Consider the following 18218-nt stretch of genomic DNA (forward strand, 5'->3'; position numbering starts at 1 on the left):
AATCTATCGAATCTATAATAAGCCAGGGCGATGGCCAGCGTCGAAGCTACGCTGTTTGGTTACATTTTAATCTAATTTTTAGCGCCCCCGAAGCACCGCGCAAATTCGCTTCCCTGCAATTAAGGAATTGTGCGTGCGTGCGTGTGTGTGTGTGTGAGCTTTTCGCGCCGAGAATTCGGGAGTTGCTCGCAGTCGTGAGGGGTTTACTTCCGACGACTTCGCGAGTTCAAGTTTTCGTTAAATCGACGGCTGTATGGTGTTTCAGAGGTCATAAAAATAATATTTAATAAGTTCTACTATTTTTAATAATTAATATGAGCCTTGATGATATTTAGGATTTTCTTCCAACGAATAAACACCAATAACATACCATCATGTTACAGCAGTTTCACTTCTGTTTTCAAGAGAGATATTCCAGGCTCATTACAATCCCGTCCAATCCAATCCAATCCACCTTTATTTTTCGGAGTTGCCGGAACGGCTTTCCTTTCTGGCTCTGCTCTTGCCTGTGCCTCCTAGTCCTAACAGGACCTCTGCTTTGATTTGGGTATCGTTGTTTTCACCTTTTTGTGTTACTGCGTTCTATCTTGTGCACTTCGTTTTGTGCGTTGTGCGTTTTTTTTTCTGGTAGCCCAGCAAGCGTTGCTTTATTCTTTTGACTTTCTTTTCGTATGTTTCTTCTGTTTTCGCGATGTTCTACGCGTACGTACATTACCCCGCCGACAAAGAAAATGCGATCATGCCTGTGTGCCTGATCAAGGATTATAATCCAAAAACGGAGACTGACATCCCTAGTGAACCGGTGCAAGCGTATTGGCGCTCCGAGGCCGGCCTTGAAGAAGGCTACTACGAGGCGAAAGTGGTCCTTCTTGCAAGTAAGTACCTGGCCTTTGCTGTTCCTCTGTTTGCCCTGCGCTGATCTGTTTCCTCAAAGGAAGTGTGTGCGGTTTGTGTAGCTCAGAACTCGATTGCAATACTGGGAAATCGTATTTCCTTAACATACGATTGTGATAAACGCAATATCCAGCGTTACTTCCGACGTAACTACTTTTAATGAGTAAAGTTATTCGGACTCTGTCCTGCACCTCGACCGGAAAAGGGTGTACGCACTACGCGAAACTCGTATAAAACGAATAGTTAAAAGTTTTCTAATAAGCGGTGGCAAAGCATAGTGGCAAGGTTTCTGCTTCATACGCAAGTGGGCGCGGGTTCGATCCGCGGTGTGGGCCCACTTTCTTTTTTTTCTCGAACATTTTGTTTTGTCGAGGCGTTTGGCAATATTTGCGACATATCTTTTTTATGCTTACTTGAATACCAGTTGAACGTTTAGGAAAAGCGATGGAGAGAAAAAAAACAAAGAACCACACTACTGGACTATCAACCTTTTAATAAAACTTTCTTTTCCTCAACACTATCCTAAAAGGTGTCTTCTTCTTCATCTGTGAGATCTTAGACTGAAACTTCCTTTTTCTCGACACTAACCGTAGAGTTTACCTCTTCTTCAGCTGTCGGATCTTACAAAACTTTCTTTTTTTCTACACTTTCGGTAGTGTCAACTTCTTTTTCCTCTGTCGGATCTTGGCATTCAAATAGTCCCGACTTGGTTGCTCCGAGGGGCCACTCCCTGCGGATATATTTTTTTTTTAGGCAAGAGCGCAATGGAGGCGACACTTACGCATTCTTCCCCCCTTTCCTCAATGGCCAGTGACTCGAGTAATCTCCCTTCCAAGCTGTTTCCGGTGTCGTGCGACAAGTGATGTTTGTGAAGTGAGGACCACATTTGCATTCCCGACAATGTGTCGAAAAGTGGCCTGCCGACGTTAGTGTGGCCACAGAGGCTGCATGTTCTCTGGTGCGGTTGTTTATGCACCTCCCTGTTTGCCCTATGTAGCTTTTGCCACATGACATAGGGGTATTGTATACGACTCCTTTTTCACATGGGGCATAGGGTGTTCAATGCGCAGTGCCGCAGGTCGTCGTCACGTTCTGGTCGGTCTCCCGGTTCACCCTACGGCACGTGGCGTACGCCTTGTTGGGGGCTGAGCACACAACGTGGATGCCTTGTCGGCCAGCGATCTTTTTTAGACGATGAGTGATCCCGTGTATATATGGTCCCACTACGAAAGGCTTTGGTGGTTTCTTTTTCGTTGGTTAATTTTTCACCGGATTATGTCGCACTTGCTTACAAAGCTTCTCACATATCACATATCCCCATGTCATGTGGCAAAAGCTATATAGGGCAAACAGGGAGGTGCATAAACGACCGCACCAGAGAACATGCAGCCTCTGTGGCCACACTAACGTCGGCGGGCCACCTTTCGGCGCATTATCGGGAATGCAAATGTGCTCCTGACTTCACAAACATCACTGTCGTCGCACAACACCGGAAACAGCTTGGAAGGGAGATCCTCGAGTCGCTGGCCATTGAGGAGAGTTAGAGCCAGATTGTAGCACATTTTTATCCCGTGAATCCAAATATCACATTCGTTTTCCCTGAAGATGTAACTGAACACAAGAAAACTCGAAAAATTTCCTGCCAGATCTTTTGATTACCAAGTCTATGTCGCTCATGTGGGTAGCACGTGCAATTGCAAGCTTACCAGGTATATTCCCCCACACGTGACACCATTTGTGATGTTTTTTTGCTGACCTTTCTGAAAATATCAAGAGTGCGAGCATGACTATGATGGGTGCTCAATAAGGCACGAGAGAGCGGAGGTTCCAAGAACTCTGGGTGTGATGTCATGCTCAAAGAGGGTGGGACTTCGGTGCTATTTTCAAAATGCTGTGCGACGGCTTCCTACATCAGATTGAAAAATAATTTCGATATTCATGGTCCTAGAGGTCAAAGAAGATGATCCATGTGTTTTTTCAAAAATACAGAACCACTTCGGTTTCCCTTTAAACCGAATGTGAGGGCATCTACACTGGTAGTGCACACTCTAAATTTTTTCACTGAAATTAAAAAAGATGCAACTGCCACAAGGATTGGTAGTCTGAGCACCTACAAATAATTGAAGCATTTGTTAAGAGGAAGAATATGTGTGACGTAAATGCAGCTTCCAGTGACTTACTAAAATAATTGTAATGTTTTGGGCAGAGATTATCAGCAGAGTACAGGGCATAACACAGCACAATCACATGACCGCTAACTTTTCTTATTTTTCTCTTATAATTGAAATGCTGTCATTGAATCCATGGATTTATATGTGGCTTGCACGTGACATCATTCTGCAGTGTTGGCGGTTGTTTTACTTCTTGCAAACTGTGCAGTTCAAGCTTGGTGGTGTAAAATTACTATAGCATTAAATTAACACTAGTGGCTGATATGCCATCAGTATGCCTGACCCTGTCATGTCAGACTGACCTATCTGTTCTGTGGCTCTGTTAACATGTTTTTATCTTTTATTCACCAGAATCGAAGAGGGCACTTCTCGAGGAGATGGCCCACAAGAAGCGACTGGTTATTCCCCAGATTTTTGAGGAACCAGTGCAAGTAAGTGGGTCTGTTGCAGACACAGACTTTTGTTTCGAGTTGGTTATTGTGTTTATGACATTTGATACCTTACTTCAGTCATTATTCGCGATTTGTAATGCTAAAAACCTGAAAAGACGTCTTGGGGATGTCTAGAAGTATTTTGTCGAGCCAGCGAAAAAAATAAAGGAAAGCTAGTTTGTAGTAGATAGACCTATGAGGTGGAAAATAAATTGTTTAAGATCGAAGTTCCACAAAAGAGGGCAGTGGAAAATGGCAATTACAAAACGGTTCCACTTTGAGCGGACCCTGGCACTTCCACAATATTGTATTGTATTTTGTATATTTTAGGCATCAACATCAGGTTCTGCGTCCAACAAGAACTTGAAACAACGCAAGGCTCTTGCCAAGAGGAAACAGATGGCGAGCATTCTAAGTAAGAAGAGGCCTTTAGCAGGAGACTCGACCGACGACGAGGACCCTGCAGTTGTGCCGAAGTCGGAGCTAGATAGGGCTGAAGAAGCTCTGCGATCTCTGCGGAAGAGGCTCCGCAAGGCGGAGGAAAAGGCTTGTGCCACATGTGCCGAAGGCGTTGTGTCGAAAGCCGAACATGACGCAGCTCTTGGAAAAATTGAGCAGCTTCAAAAGAAACTAAAGGAAGTAGAGGATTCCAACTTTCGACTCATGCGTGTCGTCCTCGACAAGATCGGTAAGCTACCCGTCATGTTTACTTGAATGTTTCGCAATTGTGCTTTAGGATTATGCACCCTTATGGCTAACAATGGACCTTTTCCACATACCGACGGCACCAGGCGGTGGCTGCACAAACTAAAAATCGAGGAAGTGACCTACCTGCGCTACCAATCGATATAGGGAGCTAGGCTACCAGTTTCTTCGCTCTCCGAGCAGCGGCGCGTGCCCTACGCGACTTCAAAGAATGGCATCTGTGGCATCCACCTAAACGTCGTGTTTTCCTTTCCGTCGACATTCTCTTTTCATGTAACACAATTATATATATTCTTCAGTTACGTGTTGTGCTCGCTGATATACGGCCTCCTTCCGAATTTCCTCGATTTTTCGTTCTGACTTCCACCGCTTAGCATCGGGTGCTCGCGCGTGCGCAGAACGCTTCTCGGAAAAGGTCCATTGCAGTGGGCCTAATTTTTTGCTTGCCTGGTGACTATCGATGGACACATGGTCACTGTGCCTTCTCCAGAGATCACCAGAGAGGCCAGTCACCAGGCCACTCACCAGCTGCAGGGAAGAACGTCAGTGCCTGCTGCACCCATCCCTGTCCCCGTCCCCGTCCCTGTCTCTGTCCCCGTCGCTGCTCCTGTCCCTGTCCCCGTCGCTGCTCCTGTCCCTGTCCCCGTCGCTGCTCCTGTCCCTGTCCCCGTCGCTGCTCCTGTCCCTGTCCCCGTCGCTGCTCCTGTCCCTGTCCCCGTCGCTGCTCCTGTCCTTGTGCCCGTTGCTGTCCCTACTTCGGTGCCTGATCGTGTGATGACAGAGGCCGGATGTAAGGGCAGGATAGCTGAATTTCAGTTTCCATTAATTAATTCCCAAGTTTCTTCTTGCTGTTATATTGTGGATGTAGATATTGTTTCAGAAGTTAGCTTTTCTTTAGGAGTTACATGGAAAAAAAGGATCCAAGGTTTCAAATGTGCCTACAAAAATGAGATGTTCCTTATGTGCTACATATGTCAGCGTCATGTATTTAACATGGTTTGCAGACACTTTTTTTTTTCACTTTTAAAAATTTCGTTTTTACAAATTCTTTAAATTTTGTGAAGAAATGAGGACAGAAATACTTTTTCATTTGCGCAAAGTACTGCAAGATACTAAAAAGAATGCATGTCTACTTTACTGCAGATCATGTGAATAGCGTCACTGCTGTTCGCAGGAAGGGCAGCGAATGACAAGGTGTTGACAGCGTTGAGCGTCTTGACACAGATGATTTTTTCAAGTATATCTGTTATCAGTGTATTGTCAATCAATGGGCCATTTCTGTACATGGCAGTGACTGGCTGTTCATGTGCTCTGAGGTAAAGTAGACATGCTTTCTTGGTTCATATCAGACTCGCAATATTCATTACTTTACAGTATGTAACTTGCTGAAAGTATGAAGCCAAAGGGAAACTCCGATCAGAAGTTAAACGAAAACAAATGGCTGATATCACTTTAGTGGCACGAAATAAGACAGCAGCCTAAATGCAGTAAACTCACTTGAGCGAGCGTCAACTTAACAAATATTTCAGGATATTGAACCTTAAAAAAATCACCGGCGCTTCTCCTATGCATTCTATGCAAAAATGTTTCAGTTTAACGAAAAACACATTCTGAATAGCAAATATTTCAGTTCAACAAACTTGATCGATGGTCCCAGGATTATTTTTGCAATCAGTTCACTGAAGTTTTGTGCTCTGCAGTGCTGGCGTAGCCGATGCCCGCCTATTATCGCTGGCTTTCACAGTACTGCCGAAGCAAAGCGGCGGTGCGGTAGACGAAAATTAACCATGTGGTGCGTCTGTTTTTTTCTTTTCGTCGGTTGCATTTGGCCATCTTTGTTGTGGGTAACAACAGTAGGACGGCAGTTTGTGCACCCACTTTCGTAACGAGCACGAGACGGAAGTGGTTGTCTTTATCACACAAGCTCAAAATTCCTCAGTGTCTGGGCAATGATGAAAGGCAAGTGGACGTTGCGAAGGACTATGAGATTCCACCGTCAACGTTGTGAACGATAGTGAAGCAAAAGTCAAAGCTTGAAGGAGAAACTGCACCTCAATGGCAATAGCAAATGACTCTGCACGGGATATTTCCAGTCAGTGGATGATATTGTTGTGGTATGGCTTTGTCGCAGCAACAAGCAGTGCCAGAGAGAGAGAGAGAGAATAAACTTTATTTTTATTCTCGAGGAAGTGCAAAAAAACAGAGACTCTCTGGACAGCCTAGTTACTTCATGCGCATTAAGAGCGCCGGTGCAAATGAAAATTAGATTTTTTTTTAAATGAGAAAGGCAGCATCATAACTGTTATGCACTTTGTATATATCAATGTACATGACTTCATAAATTACATTTCACACTTTTGACTCAATATATGCTGTGCCCTATGCTGTTCTATGTTCTAGTGAAGATATTCAGTTAAAGGGGTTATGACACGCCAAAAATAAAATATTACATAACTATACTGCTAGGACCCATTGTATGTTCGTATAATCCTGCTAAATTTGTTTTGAAAAAGGCGCGATAGTTTCGTGGATAAATCGATTTATATGCGGGCCCCTCGGAGGGGCAGATCCGGGCGGACCTGGAGGCTGATGACGTAGCCAGCCTCCAGCGTGGTGTCTAATTGCACGCACTCACAGACTTGGCTCTCTTGGCGTATCGAGCCTCAGCTTCCTCGTTTACCTTCCACGTTTCCAGCATCCGGTCTGTGACGATTACGTCTACGGCATCGATCGCCTTGTCGAAGTGTTCGACATTGATCGCAGCAGCGATGAGAGTGATTGTAATGAAGAGATGTTGGAAGCTGTTCATTTTGACTGCGACCCGCTGGCGACGAGTTCCAGCGACGACGAGTTGGCCGTGGTCACCGTCGTCCGGGAATGTCTCGCAGGCGCATGCAGGCTGGAAGGTAAGCGGGCGGGGGGCGAGAGCGAGAATAGCTTTCAGTTTACCGAGCTGTTTGAGCGGTTTTGTTCGTACCGCGACGAGAAGAGCTTGGGCGATCATGGGGGCGCCTAGAATGAGAGAGTGTTCATGGTCACGTGGTTTATGGACACCATGGTGTGACTAACTTCAGCAGTGTTGCCTGGTCGCCAGATGAAAATTATAAAAATTCGTAAATTGAATATTGCAATTATCAGAGCTCTAAAAATTTCGTAACTTGGTGTATATACTAAGTAGCCTATGAGCATTCCATTTCAAGAATAATCAATCCCTTTAATTTTCGTGTCATAACCCCTTTAAGCACGACGTGCACAGGAAGCAGACGAACTTGCACGCCGTATAATCCTTCAAGTAGCCTCGATGCCAGCCGCTTTTAGTGAACTTTCAGATAAGTGAACTATTTCCTTGGGTCCCTTGAGTTCGCTCAAGTGAGAATTTACTGTATTGCATCAAGGTGACGCTGAATTCCCTACTAAAACCAATATTATGATGTGCCCAACGGGTGGCCACCGTCACTCTGGTGCAAACCCCTCTTCTTCCTGCCTTTTCACTGTTGTGTAAAGTGATAATTATAGCCGCTTTCCACCTTTCCTTGTTGTTTTGTTTCGTTTGTAGAGGATCCACACACCTGGATTATCCCTTTTTACTGTGTGTCGACCAGGTTGAGATACTTTGCATTGTACAATGAGCTATATCCATACTTTGTGTGCCACTTGCTATGCTACGTTTTGAATTGGTTGTCATGCTCAATTACAATAAATAAGTTTGTGTTTTTTTGCAGAATATTTTTATGCCCCTTTTCAGGTATTCCCTTTGGGGTTTACACGCTTGATCGCTTTTTGATCAGTCAAATTTGACCTTGGAATTTTTGTTTTCAGGTGTGTCTACAATGCTGTACCGCACAACTGGGGCATCGGGCAGCACGCAAGAATTGACAGACTCCGAGGAGTGTTCCCATCTGCAACCTGCAGGGAACCTATCCCCGCTCCCTGTGGAGGCTACAGAGTCTGAGGAGGTTCCTCTCGCTGAACCACACAGTAAGTTTGCTGACAATGTAAATTAGCTGAACATGAAAAACTACAGTTCATTCATAAATAATGTGTGGGTCAACTTCGTATAAACACCAAAGAGGAATGTATTTCGTAGTACTAACATACATAGAGTGTAGCAACAACATCCATGTCACTATACAAGGCCAGTATGACCACCGCAATTGTACAATTATTATTTCTTTCTAATGGAGCTGAGGGATTCTCTGTCTCCAAGTTTTGTTTTGCTATTGGAAAGAGATGTAGGTCTGTTATGAGCCTATTAACAGGACTGAAGTATTTTAATGGCTCCCTTTTTTCTATCAAAAACAGTAACGAGACCTGATGAACCTAGGCATTGCCTAATTATCAGGGACAGACAGCTCGAGTATCTCTCGTTCGGTGCAGTTGTCGAGGTTTAGAAAAACAAAAAATAGTCAAACTTCCCTTGATCATTGGATAAACTCGGGAAGCATAGAATGTCTGGTGTGTGCGTTACGCCTGCATTATGTATGATTGGGTATGCTCAGTTACGAGGAGCTGTGAGATGTTTCAGATAGAAACTCGTGCAGGCATTCCATGCACAACACATTCATGTTCTCCTCATATTATCAGAATGATCAAGACAAGTTTAAATTCGTTCAGAAGTCTAGTGTATGAGCAGTTGTGGGATCATGTGCCGAGCTGCAATTAATCATTCTCAGGGCAACTGTGCGTGCTATCAGTCACCTGCTATGTGTATGCATCTGTTCCGGAGTACTGACATCAAAGCAGTTTCTTAAGGCTGGTTGACACACTTACGTTGAGTCTGATCGAGTGCGACTGCAACCGCTTGCGGCACTTAAGACAAGATGGCGGCGTCTGCGCAGTTCAGCCAATGGCAGTGTTACTATGGTGCCTGGAACGCATTTTCGATTGGTGTGTTTACTGTCCTATATCCCCCCCCCCCCATATTGCGTTCAAAATGGTCCGGAAGTGGCAATAAACTTTGCCACAAAAGCTAAAAGTGTCACGCTATCGGGTGTCGCAATCCTTGCGGTTGGTTGTCGACTCATTAGGGGCGCCGGCTAACAAGATGAGCGGACATAAATAGTTGCTGTTATCGGAATGTCCCGTCTCATGTTCACTTGAGTTTCCATCAACTGTTGAGCAGCAGAGTCAGACAAGGTAGAACAGTCGTCTGCCAACTGTACCTTTGCTGCTGGACCGCCGCCAAGATCACGACCAGCAACAGCATGACATTTTTGTGACATCACAAGGTGTAAATCGAGGGACCAAAATGAGGACGCCTTAACACACCTGTCGAAGACGCGTTCCAAGCACTGTAGTGTTACCAACACATTTACTGTTTAATGCAGTGAATGGCATCTGTGGTTATGTCTGAATGCATTTTGATACAGTAAGTGCGTTCCCAACACTGCCGTTGGTGCCATCTCACAGACGCCGCCATCTTGTTTTAAGCGTTGCAAGTGGTTGCAGTCGCACTCGGTTGGATGCAACACAAGTTTGTGAATTTGACTTTTTGCAATGCTTCTTTCTGTTTGCTCTGGAGCACGTGAGTGTCTCAGGTTTGAGCTCATATTTTGCCTGCACTACAGCAGCATTTGTGTTGTGCTATCCCTTTGTGTTCTCTCCAAGAGTATGTGCTGTTGATCAGGTACTACAAAGAATAATGCAAGGAGAACATAGAGGCGCCCTAGTCGTCCTTAGCCCAGCTGGTTCCGCTCCCCCTCGGAGCCCTAAAGTAACGCATCGGCGTTTGGGTCACTAGGTCTGCTCTTCGATTCTCATCGCCACCCAGGGCCGGTTTGCTCATCTCGCAGCTGCTGCTCCAATTGAGGCCAACTTAGCCGCGGGTATTTTATTTCACGAGACCAGCTCCATGGAGGCATGGAAGTACCTAGCGTCCCTGCCTAATGGCACAGACGTTTGTGTTGCTTCAAGCACAAAAGTTAGATTTTGCTCCCAGAAACTGACTGCAGAGGCTTGCAATTCAAGTTAAATTAACTGCACTCTTACATTTTTGGAGTGGCAGGTAAAGTTACAGTCGGGGTAGACTTTCCTTCATTTCTGTATATAACTCCTTAATTTCATAAAGCCAGCTAGGTTTCTAAAGTTGCTGATTTTGAGAATTTTCAATTTGCACTTCTAGCTGATGCCGGGGCTGCTGGCTGTGGGGAGTCTGGGGATGTTCCTTATCCTCCGCTTCTTGCTGTCCTGGATGGTCAAGTATGCATGAGAGCCTACAAAAGATTTTGTTAAATGTTTTCATTGAAAGGACAGTTTTTGGAACAAAAGTGTTAATGATTATATTAACAAAGCTAATACCTAGGCAAGCTTTTTACGTATGCATCTTAGTATCCTAAGAGATGCCCCACCACCTAAAGGTAGTCCAATGGTCACCTCCGCAGAAACGGGGCTAGCCACAAGGGGAGGTGAGCAAGCCATGAGGGCTGGAAACGACAGTTATCCTTCATTCAGTTAACCCTTGCAGCCATAACAGGCTTGACGGCCCACTGCATCTAAAATAGCATAATGTAATTCACTAGTAGGTAGTTCATCTTGCCAACTCAACTGCAAATCCGCAGGCTTTAAAGTTTGTTAAAAGTGTATGTGTTCTTGGCTTTGTTGCAACAAGATTTTTATATTTTTTTATCAAGCTCTAAAAGTTAGCTTTCCCATTATTTTCACTTAGTTTGCTCTTAAATTGAGGTGGCTATCTTTTAGTATAGTATGGTATGTCTACATTGTCTAATGAACCAATCAGAATGGGTATTTGCTGTAGATGTGGAAGTGCATTTATTATTTTTTCAGGTGGCAAACAGTTCAATATGTGGTGTGGAAAAGCTTAATTAAATAAGTTTGCATTTTTTAGTGCCAGCACTAGGTAAGTTGGATCGAGGGCTTTTGAGAGCACGGTGCACCACTTATATAGGCATAACGGAGAGTGGTTGTAGCCAGCTCCATGTAACAAAATATTGTGTCTTCTACTCGGTCACACCACAGACAAATGCCAAAAGCTCTACTACCTGAAAATCTGTACTGTTAGGGTTGAGAACTCGTGACTAACCAGTCCACAAAATTAATAACCATGCGTCCTGCTAAATCTGGTACTTTGGGGCTAATCAAATTCATTACCAGTGCTAACATTACTGGTGATACAGTGGCAAACTGTTGCCTGGTTAAAAGAATAAAGCCAAAAGAATAGAGGATAAATCTTATAAAAAATGCAAGTAGTAAGAGGGATGCTGTACCCCCCCCCGGATAGAAAAGTTGTGTCAAAAATCTATTTTGCATGGAGAAAAATGAAAACAATATTCAGGGTGTGAGTAATTTTGCAGTAATCTGTGTTTTCCTTCATGTATCCTCTTTCATTTTACTGTAACCATACCAACATGGTGCAAACAAGTGCGACAGAGAGGAGTGGAGAGGTAGACTGCTAATGTAAATTCCATTGTGCAGCATAAATAGTGAGCTAAATCGTTTCTTCAAGGAAAATGCATGTTTGCAACATGCGTGTGGTATACGCACTGTTACAAAAGTTCTTTTTTTTTTGGTTGCAGTTGTTTTTTGACATACGATGCATTTACAAGTTTTGCATAGCTGATGGTATCTGGACATACAGTAGTATCTCGTTAATTCGAAGTCTGTTGGACTGAGAAAGATATTCCAATTAAGCGGGATTTAAAATTATACGAAAAAATAAAAAAAAATAAAAGAACCAAAATCATGTGCGGGTAAACCTTAAAAAACTTTTTATTGCAAAACATGATGCAGTTACATGAAGTAATCGTCAATCTGCTTAACGCTTCCTGTGGTTGGTGATACTTATCGTGTTCTCAAAAATGACGATTGGGCAAATGTTTCCGTACAGCCACCGTATATACATACTCTAAAAAACTGCAGACAACCCCTAGCAATTGCACGACTTCTCCGAGAGCAAAGGCACGGGTAACTCGTAGTCGCTGCCATTTTGGGTTTCAACAGCCACACTCCCAGCAATATCACTTTCAGTGTTTGCATAGCATGTCTGCCAGGTGATCAAGGCGCCTTCCACCTCGGCATAGGTAGGAAGACAAATTAGTGAACGCTTTGGTGAGTGTCTTGTTGCAGGCCTAGAGAATTGTCGTCCTTGTCGAGAGGCAGCTTATGTTTCTCGGCAAGCTTCGTTCTCGAAAATGCAAACTTGTCTGCTTTCTCGATGGGGCCCACTTTCTGGCGCGGCGTTAGGGTTTTGTGCTTCAGCAGGTTCCCTCCGCACTACAATCGCACATGAGATTGACATCACTGACTCCCAGATCACAATGGAAAAAGCAGAAAAGCACACAAATAACTTTTATGCATGGATTCGCATGCAAGCAGGCAACGGAATGACGAAAACTCGCCATGTTATTGCATTTGGGTGCTGATTTGTGCCACTTAGCATGTAAAAAATGAGCCGGGCCGACGAAAGTCCAGAAACTAACTGGGTAGGTGCGCTCTGGTCATACATATTATTTGGTCATATTTACACTTGATACTATATGGGACCATAGAAATTCTACTAGTTATCCTGGATTTTCAATAAACTGAGGTTCTACTGTATTACTATAGTAATATACTAGTGTGTGGCATACGTGGTCTTTCTTTTCCACTTTAAAATAATTAGTTTTAACAAACGGTGATTACAGAAGGTTTTGTCATCTGATGAATCGCATTATGCTACGAGTACTGTAGAGCAATAAAAACCCATCTTTTGTTTGCATATTCCCTTTTTTACTGCTTATTTTGATATCAGCAATGGGGTACCGATTTTTTTAAACTTAAGTCATACAGGTCAAAATTACAGCAGCTCTACAGGGGAATAGAGAGAGCCCTCTTCTTGTATATTGAAACTGCCTGTCATGCTGCAGGTTCATCTCGGCCACGGCATAACTCTGGCGGAGGCCACGATGACCCACGCTCTCACCCATGCGTCCACTCCTGGACGGTTCGTGAGAATGGTCAGTCGAGGCCTCTGGGAGCCTGCAGCGCTGTTTGACCGGAGCGTCACCGGACAAGCCTGCAGGCGCCTTCTCAAAAATGGGGCAGTGGGGAAGACACCCCTCACCCCAGAAAAGATTGATGCCGTCATTGGTGAGTGGATTATTCATTTAAGAAACCCTGCCACGGGTTTCCAACTAGGTTTGTATGTGCATAACCTACGCCCAAGCTAGTATCCGCGACTCCAGCGACCTATAGGGGGCGCCACCACCAAACAAACATGGTGGCTGAGTCCAGGTCGTGTCGGCTCGGCCGGGCCACCTGAACAGGTGGCGCGTTCAATTTAACAGATTTTGTTTTGTTTAATGCCCAATTTTATAGGTATTTGAACTGAGACGGTTAAGTGTAGCCGGTGCACATCAACTTGCAAAGCATAGTGTTGTTTTCCCGTTTTTTTTTTTTTTTTCTTCTTTCCTTGTTAAACTTTTGTTTCAGAGATTTCGTTCAAAACCGAAACTATGGGCTCCGGAGAGACGGTATTATACTAATCAGTTTTGGTCGTCTAAGGAAAGCGGCGATTACTACAGTATTGTTCCACCAAGAGCAATTTTCAGCTAACTCGCATGCCTCGACCATGCGACTTATCTGTCGGCGAAATCAAGCTTTTGTGCGTATCCACATTTAGGAAACAGCTCCAGTCGTCTGCCCGGTCAACAACACAGGCTGCAGGAAAGTTACGAAAATTAAGCAAGCGCTTCTCGAGCCAAGGAGCATGTTAACCCGCCGGCACCCCACTAAGCAGCTGATACTCGTATTTCATATTCAGGTTTTAGTAGCAATCGAGAAGTCATTTTGTCGAGCGGGTTATGTATTATATTACGTATTATGTCCCACTAAAGCGATCTTAGTATATTCTTCGGGTTGAAATATGGGCTTAGTTGACTAGCTATTAGGTGAACTGCTGAATAAAAGTATATATTTGACAGACAGAGAGATACTACTTAAACTTAGCCAAATGGTTCTAGCCTGCAGCACGGAGACAAACTGAATAGAGTCTTCATTGGAGATTCACGCAGAACCTCTCTGCATTGAACTTTGCTTCGAATCCTGAACTATGAAAATGAGCATTTTTTGTCGCCGGTCAACCTGATCAACGTAGACGTATATTGCTGCTGGCTTTGATGGGGGTATAATTTCAATATTGGAGGCGTGATAGATCAAAATGCCGTGACAGCTTCTAACGTTGCGAGACGCGTCCCCCACCTTTTGAAAACAGATAATTTCCCTCATTCATCATTTGCAGCGAGCAGGTTTTCCTGAATCAAGTGCGAAAGTCAGCCCAACTCCTTCAGAGTGGTACAGAGGCTTTTTTGGCGAAAAGCAGCCAAGATGAATAGCCAACACACCGACCGGCGTGGGTGGCTCAAACTTGAAGCTAATCGAACACAACCAAACTCCAGAAAAGCAGCTATCGAACCTTCCCATTCACTTGACTGCCACATTGGTGTTCCCTCCAGTGAAATGCCTCGTCTGTCGTCCTCAGTTCACTGTTCTACATCCTTATAAAGAAACCACATCAGTTACCAAGTAGTCGTCACTTTGAATGTGATTAGAGACAGACAAGAAATCAAAACGTTTTTTCCGTGATTCCTCCCCAACCAAGAAATCGAAAGCACACGACCGTGTGTTGTGGAGTAAACGGACTTTCAACCACGTGATGGAAGGAAACAATCTACTGAGGCTTCACCACACTAATGAACACTCAGGCAAACTCAAGAAATTTTCGGACCTTCGTCAAATTACATCGTTCGCCACAGTGCCGACAACACGCGTCTGAGAAAGCCACCAGAGACGCGGAGGGGCACGGAGCGACCTGGTCCGGCTGGTCCCCGGTTTTCCTGCTTGGTGGCGTCCATTTTGCTGGAGTCGCGAATATGAGACTTCAGTAACACAGTAAAATATATTTTTTAACCAATTTGTGTTACTCAGAATATAATATGTGAAATGAACTCATGATTGCAGCTACCTTTTCTCTTTGGTGATAGCACAATTGTTGATGGTGCAGCCAGAACCAGCAGCGTTCGTAATTGTTGGAACATCTCTTTATGAAGATGTGAATGGCATGTGGATTAGCGGGTGCTTCAGGTGAAGGTGGGAGCAAAAACCACTTGGCAAAAGGCATGCACATTAATGTCACGTGCACTTTTCCAGCCAGTCTGGTTGCCAATGCCATTGACAGGATGTCACCAAGCTTACGCTTTTGCCACCGATTGGCGCTCCATTTAAAACACACTTTAATTTTCTTATTGTCTGAACTCCAGACAATAAAAACTAAACACGCTGCAATTCTCTGGTTTTGCAGCTGCGTTTGGCTGCTATGCAGAAAAGCAGGCCAAAATCAAGAAAGACAAGGAGGACGGCAAGAAAGACAAGGAGGACGGCAAGAAAGACAAGGAGGACGGCAGCAACAAGCCAGGTCCCAAGAAAGGCAAAGAGCCGTCCGTCAGGGACGTGGTGAAAAAGCTCTTAGGTGACTATTTGGTCGATAAGAACAGGGAAGAGGAGAGGGCGAAGAAGAACACAAAGAACGACCACGAATCTCCGTTAGCAGTTCCCCCACCCTAAATGCCAGTCGCTTCCGATTTTCGTCCTTTTTATTTTTTTTTTTTTGCTGCAATATTTTTTTTTTTAATTTTTATTGTGTTTTGGCATTATACTTATAAGAACCTTGTGCAATATGTATTTTTATTTACAAAGCTATATTTTTTTTATGATTTATTAATTATTTTTCAGTCTTGAATGTGTTAATGGTACTGACGGGATAAGTTGTTTCGTTTGTTTTAAATCGAAAACATGCTTTTACGACAAAAACTTGGGCAGCTTCGCAATGCCTCCGCCAGGTGCCGTCAGCCGTGGTGCTGTATTTTGGCTTTTTATCAAAGCTAGACACTGATCTCTGGGGCTAAATATATTTAAAAAAATAGTTTATCATGTTTTTACTGCAATCGCAATAAAAATCTCGGCTTAGTTTTGCGTAAAAACCTCAGTATTTCGTACGGTCATGTCTCCAGTGGTCAAACAACATGGCGGCAGCCAAGAGGGGGTCAGTTTTGCTTGGTGAACGGAATACCACTTTATCGCTTTAAACCCCTCTGCATACCTAGTTGGCTCTCTTGTATATATTTGTGGTTTTGCCTTATTTTCTTGATTTTTTTTGTAGAGGATTTTGTGTGTGCGTGGTGCGCGGGTCCTTTTGAAAACTAGCACCTCCTCGGCAAATGCGCCTTTTCCTAGGTATTGTGCAATAAAGAATTTTCGCAGTGCATTTTAAAAAGGTGATATATTACAAATTTACTAGATGAGTATTTCAATGTATATTTACAGGTCCTTAGAAGTTCTTAAAAACTCTTGAATTTTTTCTTTAAAGCCTGTACGAACCCTGGTGTGAAATGTTTGAGTTTTGAGCCTTAAACATATTTTTTTTAAATGTTTTACGAAATTTTAAATGTATCATTCCTCAGATTTTATGCGATTGTGTGTTTTCAGACTATATAAATGAATCTTCTCGTTTTTTTTACAATTCCCTGTGTGGTGTCGTACCTCATTATTTGCAGTGATATTGATGACTAACCAACACTGACTATGTTCTGTTTTACCTCTGATGTAGTGCAGCAGATGCTATAGCCATTCCTACCAACCAAGCGCAGTGAATATGTTGCATGGCTCAACGCATTCTGTGCCGTTGGGTGTTGCCAGAGAGTCGGATGACATGCTCTCAAGCACTGGACTGACTCAAAAGGCTCTTAGCATCAGCCTCAGTACACCAGAAGGTGAAACTGAGCATTAGCTCTTTATTAATCTAATTCCTTTTTTGTCCGGAGTGGCCCGGTACGGCCTAATCTCCGGTGTGATTCATTCCGGTTAAATTCTCCGTATTGGCCACATCCGATTTGACCAAGTACGGTTAGGCCTCCGGATTGGTTGTCTCCGGTTAAGTTTCCGAATCGGTCGTCTCCGATTTAGTTCCCGGTTCCATATGACGGTCTGAAACTCCGGATTCATTCCGATTTAATTTCAAACCGTTATTTTTGGTAGGGTAGGAGCCGCACGTTTGGGACCTGTTAAGATAACAAAATATGGTTTATAGCTCGCCGGAACAGCGACTAGGACGGTAGCCGCACGTGAAGGGACTAACTGGTGTAGAGCCAGAAGAAGAGAAGGACGACGGGGCTACGAGGGGCTTTGTAAGTGCTGCTGTTCCGGCGAGCTATAAACCATATTTTGTGGTTTATAACTTTCCACAATAACAAGGGAGCTGCAAGCGACTACCGTCCTAGTCGCTTGCAGCTCTCTTGTTACAACTGTCACACTCCTCCCCCTCAACTCACAGTGTCAATCAAGGAGAGTACCGTATCGGAGGTCTGCGCTGTCTAGTTGAACGTTTTAAAGTGTCATTTCTCACAGGTTCCGCCTGAATATCCTGTCCTGAGCGTTCCCGCACCGCACTCGAGGTCTGTATATCGGCTCTAGACACACAAGAACCACCCATGTCACGCACACGCTCACCGGGTAGGTTTACCACACTGCCTAATGGTGTATGCCCAGCTACGCTGTCTTCGGGTCGCATGAAAGGTTGTTGTCCAAGAGCCATGTTCACTACACTCTCCAATGATGGCTTCACATCCACGTTGTCTTGTGCACTCTCCAATGGCTGCTGCACATCCAAGGTGTCTTGTGGTGGAACTGGTGTTCGTTGCCTCAGGTAATCCCCGTGGCGATTCCAGGTGCCGCCCTCTTCCAGCATCACTCGTGCCGACGGTGCACTGGTGTCATGCTCAGCTATCGCAGGGACCCAACGATCTCCTGGTCTGAAATTTCGAGCGCAGACACGAAAACCAGGCTGTGGTAATCCGCCTCTTCTTGCAGATTTGTCCGCTCGCTCCTACTGCTGTAGCTGCTTGATCCCTACTCTGATTCGGAGATCTGGGTGCAGCAGCTCCAGGGGAGTTTTTAGGCGTCGCCCATCAACAACTCTGCTGGTGTTCGTCCGGTCAGGTGATGTCGCGTCGTTCTGTAATTAAAAAGA

General features: G+C 44.4%; 1 protein-coding gene across 1 annotated transcript; it reads left to right on the forward strand.

The window, feature by feature from the left end:
* The first annotated feature begins 691 nt into the window (after positions 1–691).
* Positions 692–15765, forward strand: LOC115322675. The gene is made up of 7 exons (XM_040214579.1): positions 692–875; positions 3417–3496; positions 3827–4184; positions 8021–8179; positions 10323–10399; positions 13063–13285; positions 15495–15765. Exons 1-7 carry the CDS (start codon positions 692–694, stop codon positions 15755–15757), a joined length of 1344 nt encoding a protein of 447 aa, XP_040070513.1. The 3' UTR covers positions 15758–15765.
* Positions 15766–18218: the final 2453 nt, after the last annotated feature.

The sequence above is a fragment of the Ixodes scapularis genome, unplaced genomic scaffold, assembly GCF_016920785.2.
Source record: "Ixodes scapularis isolate PalLabHiFi unplaced genomic scaffold, ASM1692078v2 PGA_scaffold12__126_contigs__length_90152505, whole genome shotgun sequence".
In the NCBI taxonomy this organism is placed as follows: domain Eukaryota; kingdom Metazoa; phylum Arthropoda; class Arachnida; order Ixodida; family Ixodidae; genus Ixodes; species Ixodes scapularis.